This window comes from Cinclus cinclus, chromosome 3 (genome assembly GCF_963662255.1).
Source record: "Cinclus cinclus chromosome 3, bCinCin1.1, whole genome shotgun sequence".
NCBI lineage: Eukaryota > Metazoa > Chordata > Aves > Passeriformes > Cinclidae > Cinclus > Cinclus cinclus.
In genome coordinates, this window is record NC_085048.1 from 52,527,244 (window position 1) to 52,542,827 (window position 15,584).

A 15,584-nucleotide genomic window follows, 5' to 3' on the forward strand; every position below is an offset into this window, starting at 1 on the left:
TGAAACATGAACTGTTTTAACACAAGTTACAACATGATTGGTGGGTCTTTGTGTAAAAGCTTTTTCTGCCATTTCAGTTTGTATAGGTGGATAGGATTTATTGCCCAATAAAGCCAAAGGTGATCAACTCATAAGCACTGAAATCATTCTATCCAAAGAAACCTAACATTTTTAGCCTAACATTTAGGTTACTTATCCTTCAGCACCTGCAACAATTGCTTCTAACTTTACCCAAAAATATAAAGCATTCATTGCTCAGAATATTTCACTGTCCCCAGAAAGCTGTTTTGGTTTTTTTTAATTTTTTTTTTTAAACATTCTTTCTTCCATGGACAGCTGCTGCTCACACTCTCCCTAGACTGAGTCAATTCGGGTAGAAGACTTTTCAAATCTGGACAGAGGCAGATCTTGCTGGAAATTAAAATTAAAAGCCATGTTAAAAAGCAAGGATCATTACCCATGGAACTTCATACTGTTTCACCATCAGTTGAAGTCCACAGATAGAGATAAAATCTGCCTTTCTAAAAATATAGTCTTGTTCTCCTCCAAGTTTTTGCACTTGGTATAAAAATGATTGTGTTGAAAACCCTAACGCCTTCACAAAGCAGGTGGTAACCCTTGTGAATTGTTGTGGTTTCAAGGCTCTAAAATCTTGGAACATTTTAGTGCCCTATGATTTTATTTTCAGCTTTCCTTTACATTTTCAGAAACTATGTTTTGGATTCTTTGACATTTCTTTACAGTTTGACAGAGATCTTAGACATGCTCTTCGTATGAAATTTAAATGGCTTAGCAGGTATGAACAAAAGGCTGTTAGTAAAAGCTCTTGAGCCTACAGGGTTATTTGCCAATGTTTGACTCCAGTGAACAGTCTATTGAAGAGCCAGGATCCCCCAGTGGTTTTAAAAGAATTGATGCACAGGTACACACATTACATTTTGAAAAATAGTAAGTTTTTGGCTGACTTTTTATGGACTGAACAATAATATCCTGTGGGCATTTTCAACATTTTATTGAGCAATTCTGTACCTGCCAGAGTCAGAAAGATTTTTCATTGATTTTAATAGAAGTTGGAGTAGATTCTTAATAAGAAAGAGTTATGGCTTTCACCTGGCTGTGGCTTCGCATAGAAACACCTTGCTTATAAAAGCATTTCAAGTTACAGTCTTGCAAAAAATATTGACATGAAGTTTTCCAAAGTTTCTTCAACAAAGAGTAATAGCTCTGTATACACTAGTAAATTATAGAAAATATATCTCCAGAAATCTCTCCCCAGCTGTTGGTAAGTGTGATAAGAATCCTGGTCTTAATGAATGCATTTGAAGTGTTAGCGCCACGTATGTATTGAACACTCAACTCCCTGAAAGGTTCAAGCGCTGCGAAGGAAGGCAGTTCTGCCAATGCTTTGTTCAGCCACAGAGAGAAAAGACACAATTTGAGATTTCCAAGCTCTGTCCTAGTACAAACTCAAAGCTAAAAATAGCCTTGAAATTACAGAGTCTCAAGCTAAAAATTCTCCCATCTTTTGACAGGTATTAATGTTACTTGTCTTCATAAATGTATGAAGATGATTGATACTGAAGTGTTTATAAAGCATTTTGAAGATAAAGCAGAATGCAAATGTTTAATACAGTAGGAGTTCCAATACAAAGAGGCACCTGCCAAAAGGACTGTTTATACAAAATGAGCCATCCAGGCGATCCTCAGCCAGTGTTACCATTTTTCATTTGACAGCACAGAACATGAACTCACTCTTCCAATGGAAATATTTATTGATCTGTGCAGGGCATCGCACTACAAAATCTATTCAGGAAGCCTCAGGGTTCCAATGGCTAAGCAGATCTCAAATATATTTGGGTTCTATCTTCCATACCCAGTTTGGGGATACCATTATGCTTGAGTAGACTCAGAGCAGAGAACGTACAACATAACCAAGGCTATATGGAAATTCTATGGCAAAGCCATGGTCTGGAGTCCTGACCCCTGGCCCAGCCTAAATCCTCTCACAGTAAGTATTTTTATTCTTTCTAAAAGATAAAACATTTTACTCTCTGCAAAAAAATAGGGAAAAAAAAAGAAAATGTCAAACCCAAACTCCCAACTCAACACCCAAACTGTGCAAATTTCATGTCTGTCTGTCTGGTTTATATGGATTGTTGTCTTTGTATTTTGTTTTTTTTTTTTTTTTCTTTTTTTGGTGGGGAAAGAAATACAATGGGTGGGACGGTGGGACTTAATACAAAGACATCCTACAACTTTAGGAAGAAATATGGGACCATAAAAGATGGAGTAAAGATTTTGGCAGTAAAAATTACTTGAGATATCTTCAAATTGCAGAAAGTGTTTTGAAATATGTTTGGCATATCTTCAGTGCGTTCTTGACAGCTGGAAACATGCTGGAGAAAATTTTGAATTAATTTCAAATATCACTCTCTCCCTTTGTGATTTCTTGAGTGGGGTGGGCTGTAATTTATTTTTAAAGAGGCAATGTAGGTTTCTAGATGCTGTTAAAGGAATCCAAAATAATCTTTTTGCACCCTGTCACTGTTCAAAGAAAAAGACACTGTATTAATTTAAATATATTTGTTAAAGATTGATTCCCCCAATGGAATTTACATAGCTACTTTCACTAATTATTCCTGAAGTTTCACCTATCAGCTGTCAATTTTCCACAGAAGGGAAGCAAAGCAGTTTGACTTTTCCTGACAGCAAAGAGCTTTAACAGAACTGTAATGAAAACTGGCATCTCACACTCCCTACCTCCCCAATGTCTATACTACCAGCAGAAAGAGCACTAATAACTCCTCGTTATGGAGTCATTAAAAACCACAATTTAGGCTAAACAATCAGTAAAGGCAATCAACAAAACATTTTGTTTGATAATGGTTACCTTGAATGTTTTATCATCTTTATCTGAAATGACAAACTTGTCTAACTTTCAGGTTAATGATGAATTGCTGGCACTGAATGCATTTGCTTGTTTTTATTGAAACTGAAATACTAGCTTTCATTTTAACATGCATACAAACCCAAGCTTGGTCTTGTCCCTTCCTTCCTTCCTTCCTTCCTTCCTTCCTTCCTTCCTTCCTTCCTTCCTTCCTTCCTTCCTTCCTTCCTTCCTTCCTTCCTTCCTTCCTTCCTTCCTTCCTTCCTGCCTTCCTGCCTACCTTCCTACCTTCCTGCCTTGCCTTCCCTTTATATACTTTTCCTTTTTCTCATTTTCTTTTTTCTTTTTCTTTTTCCTTTTCCTTTTCCTTTTCCTTTTCCTTTTCCTTTTCCTTTTCCTTTTCCTTTTCCTTTTCCTTTTCCTTTTCCTTTTCCTTTTCCTTTTCCTTTTCCTTTTCTTTTTCCTTTTCCTTTTTTGTTTTTCAACATTAGTGGGAGCCTTTCTAAAAGGTCTACAGAAAGGTAGTCTCTCAAGTGCACAATTTTATTTGTCCAGGTTTAGAAACAGCTTCAGAAAGCTGAAGAACAAACTTTAATGTAATTACTTCCATTCTGTGTATGAAGTTGAATCTAAAAGCAAATTGTTTCTGCAGGAAAAGTGTGTTTCATTAAAGAAAAACAGCTTCATATAAATGCAGTTAACACTCGCCAAAGCATCAGTGTCATTGATTATAATTTCCTACCTTTTCCAAGGCATTGATATTAGCCTGCTGAAAGATATTTTGGTTGTTATTATAATTTACATGTGAAAACTCAGATGTATTTGCTGCCTTGGAGTTCTGTACCTATGCTCTTGTTCCAGGTATTCCTAGCTCTTTCTTAAGGGGAAGCAGTATAAAGGTATCAGTGATTAGTAGACTTCATTCTTGGAGCCTTTTTTGGGTTTTCTTTTCTGTTTGATTACTTGTTTTGTTATTGAGGTTTTTTTGTTTGTTTGTTTTTTAAAACTAAATACACAGACAAATTGAACATAGATGAAGGAATTTAGAAAAGTCTAAGAAAGCTGTGGGAAAACTAAGATCTGACATAAAGAGTTTAAAGATTCCTTTTATTTGAAGAGGCAGCCAGACTCTTGGGCTGGCACCTGCCAGCGTTTCAGCCCGTGAGAGAAGAGAGTGCCCAGAGTGTTCTCAGTCTGCCCTCATGACTCCTTATTCCTAGGGATGGTGCACTGAAGGCTGTATTTGGTCCAGATGAGGTGAGGTTCATCTGCATTTCATTACAAGCACAGATACCAAAAGTTCTTTATTTCATGTTCATGTCATATGTTTTTTTTTAAACTTATCAAAACTTATCAGCCATAAAGTTTTTTGGTTTCAGGGAAGGGTCTCAGTATAATTAAACAGATTACTTTTTAAATTAATGCAGAATCCAGTACATTTGGTCATTAAAAAATCAGAGAGAACCACAAGCAATGTACATTTACTTCATAACAAGCAAACACAAGCATCCCCTTCTTTTTCTCTTCCACTCATGTTTCTCTCTCTCCAAGAGCAGAACACTGTTTTTTCTGCCCTTCCTGGTATTATTAACATAAATAGGATTGTTGCCAAAACCCCTCTAATGCCCTCAGTGGAGGCACAGGTTCCATCCTTTACCTCACCCAAGGGCTGGCTGCTGGCCAACATCTTTTCCAGTCCTAGGGAGTCATCATTCTTGTGGTAGCCTGTGACAAGAATGTCACACACTGTCAGAAGCTAAGCCTTCATGAGAGACTCATTTGGGAAAGCTGCCGGAACAAAAATGTGTTCCCTTATCAAATTGGTCAATAAGCCTGTCTTCCATGCCTGGGGAGGATGGAAGAGCACAGGGGTTCTTCTCCAAAACAACCTATGTAAAGAACCACAAAAAGCTTATTTTTCCTTGAAGAACCCATAGGTAGCATTTATTTTAACTTATTTTTGGTGTGTATTTTAGTCCTGTCCTATTACAATACTCAGTCCAGAAGGTTCTCCATGCTAATTTATATCTAATTACTTCTCATGTAAAATGAGAACTTACTGGGTAGTACACACTGTATTCATGTCTTCTTGAAGGCAGCTTTGCTTTGCAGTATGAAACATATGTTGTGATATAGCCAAGGCCCTTTCACCTTGCCCTTCTCCACAAACTTCATGTAAATTATCTAAGATTTCAAACAGTCTGTAAGAAAACATCCTGGGGCTCTCACTTGGGAGTATAAATCCTTCTGCCAGCCTTTCATCTTGATTTCAGTTTGCTGCATGTACATTTATTTGACATCCGAGAGCATTTGTGACCCTTGGGCATCTCCTTCAATGTGTTCCTAGCACATGTTCTCCTGGATGAAGCACACAGGACAGCAGTTGGACCCTTCTCATCTCCTCCTTTCTTCCTATTGCCACACTGCCAGAGAACCCTGAGCCAGGGGATGATGAGAGACTGTGGAGCACTACATTACCTTGGGCCTGGTGAGATTTAACACACAGCCAACATGAATAGATAGATACATTTTGAAAAATAAAAGTCTGTGTCTCCCTCCACATTTCTCTGAGCAAAGTATCTGTAAGTGTTCTTGTAGAATTTTGTCAACAAATTAAATCAGGCTTGCCAAGGCTAGAGGATTAAATCTACAAAGCCAGCCCATTAAAGTCCATTTTACAAACAATGTATTTTGTTAATTTCTTTTTCTGAACTCTGCTCTCTGCTCATCTAAGAAATCTACCAATGCAATATGGCTGAAGATGACCATGCCAAGGAAGATTCAATATATCATATGAAAGAAGATACTTTAAAAAAGGGAAAAAATATCCAATCCAAAAACTTAAACTCTTCATAGAAGAGAATAACATGAAATCTAAGTAAGCAGAGTCACAGTAAAAGCAAACAAACGAGCAAACAAAAAACAAAACAAAAAAAACAAACCAAACATCAATAACAAAGCCCAAAGCTAGCCCCATGATTGAGAAAAAAAAAGCGAAAAATAAAAATTGCTGATTTTGGTTTTAACACACAGCTGAGTATGCTTCCTAAAACTAGCAGGTAACCAGAGCCTCTTGCCCATCCAAGCCTGTCCTGTGATAAGCACTTATTATGAGCTATTCCCTGGGATCATCCCATTCCCTGGCTTGGACAGGAGCAAAAAGAGCAACCAGCTCAAAAGATGCTTGTAACGTGGGGTCGATCACCCCGTTTTGGGCAGTTATGGTTTTCCCAGAACATTGTATTTCTGAATCCCAAAATAAATTTGGATACATAAAATGTTATTTTCTGCCCCCAGACTGTGTGTTCTAACCCAGCTCCATGGCAAAGAGACAGAAGCACATCTCTCAACTTCCATGTGGACACCAGCAACAGTAATGTTATTGGAAGATGGGTGTGGGAAAATTATTTTTGCCATACCCCTTTGATTAGCTAATTTTCAAGTTTCTTTTAAAAATCATTTCATAGTAGCACATTTCAGGAACTGCCATGACAGAAAGTCAGTTACACAATACATGCTGGAGTACCTGCATCCAGATATTCCTGTTTCCTTTCCCTTAAGATCCAGGATCTTCTGTGGAGTTAACCAAGCTGTCCCCATACATTGCTGGGTGAATATTTTTTAAATAAAACACACTGAAATATATCACTTTCCAAAGTTCCTCCTGCTTTGTTTCATATTGTTTTAAAGCCCACTGACCTTTAAGGATTTGGAGAGACCTTTAAAGAATTGGAAGGGAGCAGTGCTTCACCAGAGAAGCACTGGAAGGACCAAAAGACCAGTTGCAATTGTTTCACTTTGGAATTAAATCACTGTCATCCTTCTTAAAACATTCAGCAGATTTTGAATGACAACCAGCAAGAGGCTTGCTGCCAGAGGTTCCAGCTGACCTCAGATGAAGGTGGGAAGTGTTTAGCATACATTTGGAACTACTTGTTGAAATTTTTTCTGCTGAAAAGTTGAAATGCATTACAGAGATAACATGTTCCAGCCATCTTGGTTTCCTTCAGCTTGTGCTGAGTAAAAAAACATCAATGAAAATACGAATTAAACGAAACCAAACCAAAGCCACAAAATTGAGCAAGATATGCAATGTCCTGTTGCTGGATCTCAGTGAATTTAGAAAGGACACTGGAAGAAGATGAAAAATTATCAGGTAAGAGTATAAAATCTAGTCTGAATAGTGCACAGGCTTGAAAAGAGATCTTCCTTAAACATTTGTGTGCCTGTGAAAAGTTCAGAATGGGAACCTCCTGGAAAAGTTAAAGTAATGAGCAAGATCAGGACATCATACTGTGAGGAGTCTTTGCATGACCATGCAGGTGTGCCACTTAAAGTCTTAAAAGTGAAGGCGTGGAAAATGCAGACTTGTATGTGTATATTCAAAAAACTATTGTCACATTCTAGTCTCTATTTTTCCCAGGATTACCTGATAATTCAATTTTTGTTTTGCCATGCTGGACTGTAAACTCAGACCAACTTGCAGGGCATGTGCCCCTCTCCAGTCAAATTTTTGCAATTTTTCCCAAATGCCTAATCATGTAGGACTCTGAAGTTATTCACAGATCAAGTTGGCTTCTGTTTTCAGGACACTCAGAATTCTTCTCACTCTCTGTAATCTTTCTTTGCTATGGCTCCCTGGAAGACACAGTAAAGCACCTGCCTCTCAGAGTGCTCTCTCAAAAAAATCTCTTCCCTCTCAACCGCGATCTCTTATGTTGCTTGTCTCAGTAAAAATTTTCTTCTTCTAAACAATGAAAATTTTATACACACACACACACACACACATTATATAAATACAAATATATATATATTTATACATATATATAAATATATTTAATATATTCTATATACATATAACTATGCAAAAAAACCCCCAAGCATCAAAAAAGAAGCCTGCATTGCAGCATTTGGCTCTCACTTGGCAGTGAGGTAGGGGCTGAGACCACCCCTATGAAATATCACCTAAGCTATAACTTCCTGTCACATTTATTTTATTTCTCATTTGTTGCTTGTCCTCAGAACCAAGATGAATGACCATGTTCAATGTTGCAGCATTGTTCTCCTTTTCTTGATTGGCATCAGCAATACGGTATCACAAAAATTGCACCCTGTGGCCTTCAAGGCAGACTGATTCCAGAAACCTACTGGAGTTCATAGGTCATCAAATGAGGCATGTGACCAGATCCTCAAGTTTCTTGCCTGTGCTAAACCTGGTTTAGTAGTAGCATTATTTTTTTTAATATTTCACAATACCTCTGCAGAAATGTCCTTTACTGAAGCATCTGCTCACTTAAATTGCCCATTACTTTCACCTTGGTACTGTCCCTTGCCTAGTATCTTTTATTCTCAGTGGCCTAAATCAATTGTTCAACCTTCCTTGACCACAGATATGACATTTACTCAATATTTGCAACTTTTTCACTGACTGAAACAGTCAGGATTTTATATCCTTCCATATATTTCATAACTGCATGCTTTTTGGGAAGTTCCAATCTTGTCTAGTTTTTTTACCTTCCATCCTGCCTATTCTTACATCCAACCACAGTGCTTTCTATGCTGTTGCCAAATAATGAGTGAACAAGATTCCTATCTTTGTGCTGATCCCAGTCAGTTCACCGGCTATTTTATTCTCTATCTCTTGCACAAAGTTTATAAATCCCCAGGGCAAAAGCTAAAGGCCTATTCCTTAGCCTCTGTCCATCAGTAGTAGTCACCCCCTCAATATTCCATAGGACTCATCATACCTGTCCCTGCTACCTTTAATCCACATACCAAAGTTTGCTTGTATTTAAGGACAGAGACTGCTACAAGCTGTGATTCTGACTACTTAAAGGACTATCATCTTAGAAGAGGTCTGTGTAAATCCAGGCTATTATTTGAAGTAAGCAAAGTGCCTGAAAGGAAGGCACATTGAAGTAGAAACAAAGCCTGCACTTCTTCCCCTTTCTAAAAGAAATTTTTAGAAGCCTTTGCTACAGACAAAACCACATAGTTATTTTCTCACAGCTGTAATTACAGCTCACTGTCGCACTAGCTACACCACCTTATCTGGCTGGAGGAGAAATATTAGAAAAATCTATAATGCGCCTAGTGCTTTCATATTCTATTTCTTTCCTCACCCCTGAAGAAGTCTGACCTGTGAGAATTGCTGCTGTATTTCTAACTGCAAGTTAAGATGGAAACCTTGACCATTTCAGGAGATGAAACCAAGATGCAACCTATTTCTACAATTTAAACTGCCCCAACCCATCTTTCAATGAAAGATTTTGTGCAACAGAAAAGATTGCAGCAGCATCACAGCTTCCTGTGATTTCCACCTAGTTTAAAATGAATGCATAAACCCATTGAGCAGGAGTTTTCAAGCATTTTCAGTACACAGAGGCAATTTTGCAATGTTAATCTGGATTATCAATGAGTTTCATAGCAACTTCACTGGAAGGGAGGGAAAAGGCTACAGCACCATGTTCTGTGTGGAAGATAGTTCAGACCATGGGTCCAGATGGGCTATTTATTGTACCTGTTCATTGATGCAGCAAGTAGGTCAGGAAGACTAACAAAATATTAAGTAGTTTAATGTCCTTGATCACAAACAAACTATGATTTCAGCTGTTGGAACTTAAGTGAAACAAATATCTTCCAAAACTTTTCTGAAACTTAGAGTTTGACTTTATGGCTACTCCAAAAAAAAAAAACAAAAAAAACAACCCAAAAACAACTTGCTCTGTTTATCTTGAGAGACAAACCCCAAAGATACTGTGATTTTTGGTTTCATGTTTGTTATCACAATGCAAAAAGACATTCACTTAATTCAACATTTCAGGGCTGCAAAATACTGTGTTGTTTCAGATACTATTCTAGAAGATAAAATGCACAAAGGAAAGACAGAAGTTTTGCACTTAGAAATGGAAAGAACTCACAGTGGTTTGCACCTGGCACGAAAATGCAGTGATATTATCACAGTTTGGAGGTACTGTGTTTTGCCAGGTGCCACTTCCGTGCTCATTACCAAAGAGCTCCAGGATACTCCAAAGCTTGCAAGAAAGATTGGGTTTTGCTTCCATGTCCAGTAGACAGATGTTTTTGCTGGGTTTTTTTTTTTTAACCTAGGCTTCTTGTTTTTTTTTTTCTCTTCTACTTAGAGGAGATCTGAAAAACATCTCTAAGCATATGCAGATTTCAAATTTATGTTGAAGTAATTTGTGAAATAAGGGACTATTTTCTGATCCAGATGGAAGCTAGAAGGCGTTACAAAAGACTATTGAAATCAAGCTGTTGTATCTCAACAAGGAACAAAAACATCTGCTCTTTGTTGGCCAAGACACAGTTAATGAACATTATTATTAGGTAAGCATCCTATTGTGCCTGTCATCCTACATGTCAATCTCTGAATAAATTAGGACTCTAAACTCAACAGCAGTGAAAGAATTAATTTCTGAGAAGAGTTGGCAAAAATAACATTTATGCCTGACAACCACCACCACAGTCTCACATCATCCTTTTAGTCAGGCTTAAAGGAAAAACATCCAGGAAGCTTAAAATACTTTAGAAACACTTCTCTATTCTCAGTATCTCAATGTTTGCTCAAACAGAGCCCCCAGTTAAAAAACTACCAAAGGTTTTTCTGCATAAAGTTGAAGGAAAATTTATGGGACTAAACCTCTGCATATTCTCATCCTCAGTACACTCTATCTGATCTCAGCAGATTGTTCAACCCTAGAAAGTAATGACAGAGGTGAATATTGACAGATACCCTTGACTATCCTGCATTTGCAGAGGTTACAAGATCTTTGACTGTTTAACAACGACCACTAGCAATAAATCACCACAAAGGTTCTTTTGTAAGATTGGGATCACTTTACTCAATTCAGACCTCTACGTGACACAGGAAAGTGCAGCAGAAAATGAGTTACTTTTCTTTTCAGTACAGAGCAGAGTACTATAAAAGCAGCTTTTACATTTATTTCAAGATCTCAGGGTTTCTTCTGACATTGCAGCAGAGTGAAGTTTAAAAGAGGCCCTTTATACAGTCATTTGTCAGTCCAGGTGGCCTGGCCATGCAATAATTCTGCAACATTTTTTCTCAGGCTGTCCCTTCCTTGTACTTCAACTTCAATTCACACTCGAGGCTCAATGACAAAGTGCTTGCCTACCATTGCTTCCCCTGTCTGCTTTTTTTAGACCTTTGATTCTGGAAATTGTTAATCGGTCTGAAAGAGCACACTCCTGCAGTAGCTTTGGCTTTCATGTTTCTCAAAGGAATATTCTGTTTCTTAATGTAGTATGTAGGACACAGCATAAACTACGTAAATATATTAACTGAGTAACTTCCCAAATGAAATAAATCCCAGTAACTGCATATGCTGAAGATACTAAGCATTAGGCTTCAAACTCCTATGCCAGTGACTGTTTTCTAGAAAGGCAAAGCCTCTTTCCAAGTTGTTTCCCAATGGCATCATTTACCCAGGAAACAGGAAATGTAAATACTAGGATCTCATCAACCAGCTGGTGTCTGATCTCTCAGGACCCAGATAAAAGGTCAAAATCTGAGTCTCCTCACACTTCCTTCTGCTTGAGTTAGGTGACTATGAACAGGGAAAGCAGATTCAGAAGGCTAAGAGAAAAAAAAGAAAGTCTCTCACTATACAGGGTTCTGAGGTTTAGTAGCTACTCCATCTCAATGACACTGCTTTAATCACTTCCAAGATGTTTGACTCCTTTTATGGTTCTTCAGTGTTGGATCTGAAGACCTGGTTATTCTGGGAAAATTCAGGTAATTTAAATGCATCTTAAAATTACCTCTTTTAACTACTGGCCTATAGAAAATGAACCAAAGCCATCCAAGTGACTGACAGAATTCCTTTTGCTAGCAGCTACTCAGAGCAGGACACTGGAATCATCACTTCTCAGTTTTAGAGAAAAGAATAACTTCTTGCACACAGCAAACTAGCTTTTGGGAACTTGTAGATTCCTTTAGTTACTTTCACTATGTGGTATTAAACCAGTTTCAACTTCATTAATTTAAAATTTGAATCATCTCACATACACCTTTTGTGCTTCTTTGTACTCTGCCCTGATACCCATTTGTTTTCTCTATTTACCATGTGTGTGAGCCCAGCCTTTACTTTGTGCTGCTGAGGAAAGCAGAGACAATGCATTATACAGGCTTTAGCCACTTGACTAAGTCTGTGCTAGCATTTCAGCAAGGATGATAGCAAGCAGAAAGATTTTGAAGAGTCTTGAACCCTATGGACCACTCTAGCTTAGGAGCTGCTGGAACATTGTGATGGCCTCAGGGAGTGAAACATTTCCCTCTTTAAGTGTCCAAGGTTAGGAATACTATTTTTCTGCAGTGCACTCTTTTTGTGATAAATACCTGTTTTCTCTCTGGATCAGATTTCAGTCCCCTCACTTCCCTTTCTTCTGTCTTGCATGAGTGTAAGTAAAGGATACTGGAGCATTTATCTGGGGCAACAGAGCTGGTACCCTCGGAAAATAAAGCTGGCATTTGCTTAAACTGGGTGAGAGAAGGGAAAGAGCTGCACAATGAAACAATCTCTCTCTTCTGATTGTATACTAAAAAATCACATTCTAATATTATCTTTTGCCTAAGAGACCCTCAAGAGATACCATTACTGAAGAGTATTTCTTATTTGCTTCTCACATACCATATTCCCTCAGCATACTTTTCCCTGACCTTGACAGGAAAAATTTCCCAGAAATTTTTCAGTTACAAGCTATTGCAAAAGCTCTTTAGATCACCACAGTCAGCAACAGTTACAGAAATTGTGAGACTCTCAGAGTACTTGAACACTGGCAGAGCTCCCCTCTGCAGAATGACGAGCAGCAGCTATATCTCCTTGCCAAGGGGGATGCTCCCAAAGAAAACTCTTTTCCAGGCTTAGTATGCTGCAATGGCAGGATTAATACTGGCACTTGCACCAGTCATGCTTAATGGCCAGGGGAAACTGGACTCAAAGGCCTTAACCAGGATCATGAAGTTCTGATGGGGATGGACCCTACTGTCACAAACACAGCAACTCTCCATGAGAAAAATTCCACTCATAAACATCATTCTGGGCAGTACAGAATGTGGCTTTTGCATTCCACAACCCTAAGAGCCACTCATCTCATCTGTCACAAAATTAATATAGACTTCTAGACTAGTCTTCTCAACATCCTCTCAGACAACAGAGGAAGATTTTCCACAGTCAAAATAATTTAGTGCCAGACAGATGTCTAACAGGCAGGATGCGTCAGGCATATTGTTTCCACAAAATGTGGTGTCCAGACAGTCAGCTCTAGGTAACAGACCCAGCACTTTGATTGCCAAATTTAGTTGAATGCCATTTCCTCATAGGGAAAGCTAAGAATGTTACAAAGCATGTAACTTATATTCCACTTACCATTATGGCAGAAGAAAAAATAGGGCAATTTGAGTATTGAGAAGTCAGACCCAGTGAATGTTTCAAACCTTATTTATTTACCTTGCTGTTCATAACTAGGAATTAACAGTGGGTGAGCAAAAAAAAAAAAAAAAAGTGGTTTAGATTTGAAAGAGGTGGAGCTATGCAGTACAGATAGAGTTATAGAAGAACTGAGAAGCAGTGTTTCTCTAAACATTTCTCTGCTGTTTATGGTGTAGAATGGGTAATTCTATGCATCTGAAGGAAGAAATTTAGGACATACAGATGACACGGAGTCTTATGACATACTCCCTGAAACACAGGGGCAAAAAATAATACAATGTCCTTTTGAGATTTTCCTTATCCAAAGATATTGGTATTCCAGACAAGAATGACTCCTTAACAAGGATAGTAAATGAGAGGGTATCAAAGCAGGAAAAAAATAGAAAAGGTTCTTTAAATAAAAATTTAGTTCACTTTTACTTTACAGAATGTTTAAAAGCACTTTACTGTCTGTTCTAAAATTGACCTAGAAGAGACTGGACTGATTTTAGATGGTAATAGAGAGGAAACTTTGTGAAGAAATGGCTGCAAGCTAAGTAAAAGCAAAGTAACATTTTATACACCACAACTATAATCAGAATCTGGCATTGGTTTATTTAAATGTTGCTTTCTTGGAAGCAAAGCTTACATGTTTGTAAACATCAAATTAAACATTGCTTAATTTTACAATTTGCTAAACAAATACTTTTTTACCCTGGAGGGCATATGCAGACCCATCTATTTGTATCACAGTTCTGTTGATCTGTGCTTCCATATTTTTTAAACAGTTGTTTCCTGTACAATTTTAATGGATTAAAAATTTCTTCCAATATTGTGCAAGTCATAGGCAAGGCCATTTTTAAGTGTGCACTTCCTTACATAGTTTTTTTTATCAGTACCTAACTAATGCAACTGTGAAAAACTATACATTTTCAGGAAAATGTTTAGGTTTTGGTCCTGTACTTAAAGACCTTCTATAATCAAGTTGTTTACATGAATTGGAATCACAAGCATGTACACAACAAAACAACTATACCAATGTTTCTTGGTCTATGCATAAAAAGTATGTCTTCTACTTACACTAAAACATACAAAAAATAAACTACAAAAATTGTTTACACTTGATTTCAGCAAAAAAAGCTTTCTTCAAGAAAAATGATTCTTCTTTTTTTCAGCCATCAAAAAAGGAATGCAAGTAAACAATAAATACATGTGCTTTCTCCATATAGACATATTTACACTTGAGTCTTTGGCTTATGTTTAAGTTTCTTTATAAAGATCTTTATGTGATCCAGCCATCATTGCACATTAAAACAAAATAAGCCAGTTTTTCTTTTACTATATATAATATATATATGCAACACTTGAAACGTATAAAGAATGAACCTTACTATCAATCTGCACTGTTATTGTACTTTAACAATGTATCAAAAGAAAAAAAAAATTAATACCATATAGGAAATACCGATACATGCAAGAGATGGTCGCTCTACTGCATCTGAGAGACAGCTGCATATACACACACGAGAAGGTCCTAATTTGAGCAAATCTCTTCTGACTCTGGTTTTCATTAAATAGTATTTATGTGGCACTAAATGTTGATACTGTATACAAGCATAGAAACAGATTGAGTTCTTTTATTAAGATACACAACTTCATAAGAAAAATACTTTGCATTTAAAATTTAAAATCCCTCCCACCCCCCACTTCCCCTAAAATCTTTCTTCACAGGATCAAGAACTGTTGTCAAAACAGCTTATTGAGATTCATGTATTTGGTGAACTTTGTCACATCCTTTCCAACTAAGAGGATTCCAGGTACTCCAGCGCAACATCGTAGCAGAAACGATACTGCTCCTTTAAGTGGGAACACAAAAAGAAGTTACATTAAAATCTAAAATCTTAGTAGCAATACCTATAACCAAGAACATTCCTTGCTAACTAGTAAATAAGACAGGCTTGGATTTTCCACTTTTCCCCCTATTACACAATTATATTACCAGCTCTGATTTAAAAACTCAACCGAACCAATGAAGACGGAAAGGACCCTGACCATGGAAAGTAATGACGTGCTTCTCTGATTTTTCAGCTTCTGAACTGGCTTATCAAACATGAATAGCTCTCCTTTGAGTCAGAGCATTCTTGCAGTGAAAGCACTTCAACTCTGATACCCCACTTCTATTTGAGTTAGTTATTGATATATATTGTTAGTTAGATATTGAGCAGTAACTGGTGCAGGACCCCAGGCAG

At 37.4% G+C, this 15,584-nt stretch overlaps 1 protein-coding gene across 1 annotated transcript in view; it reads right to left on the minus strand.

The window, feature by feature from the left end:
- Positions 1–15,137: 15,137 nt before the first annotated feature.
- PTPRK (protein tyrosine phosphatase receptor type K) overlaps positions 15,138–15,584 on the minus strand; it is a 293,433-nt gene continuing 292,986 nt past the window's right edge. Inside the window, exon 35 of the mRNA XM_062488975.1 lies at positions 15,138–15,191. Coding sequence (XP_062344959.1) covers positions 15,138–15,191 — 54 coding nt within the window. The remainder of the gene's footprint in view (positions 15,192–15,584) is intronic.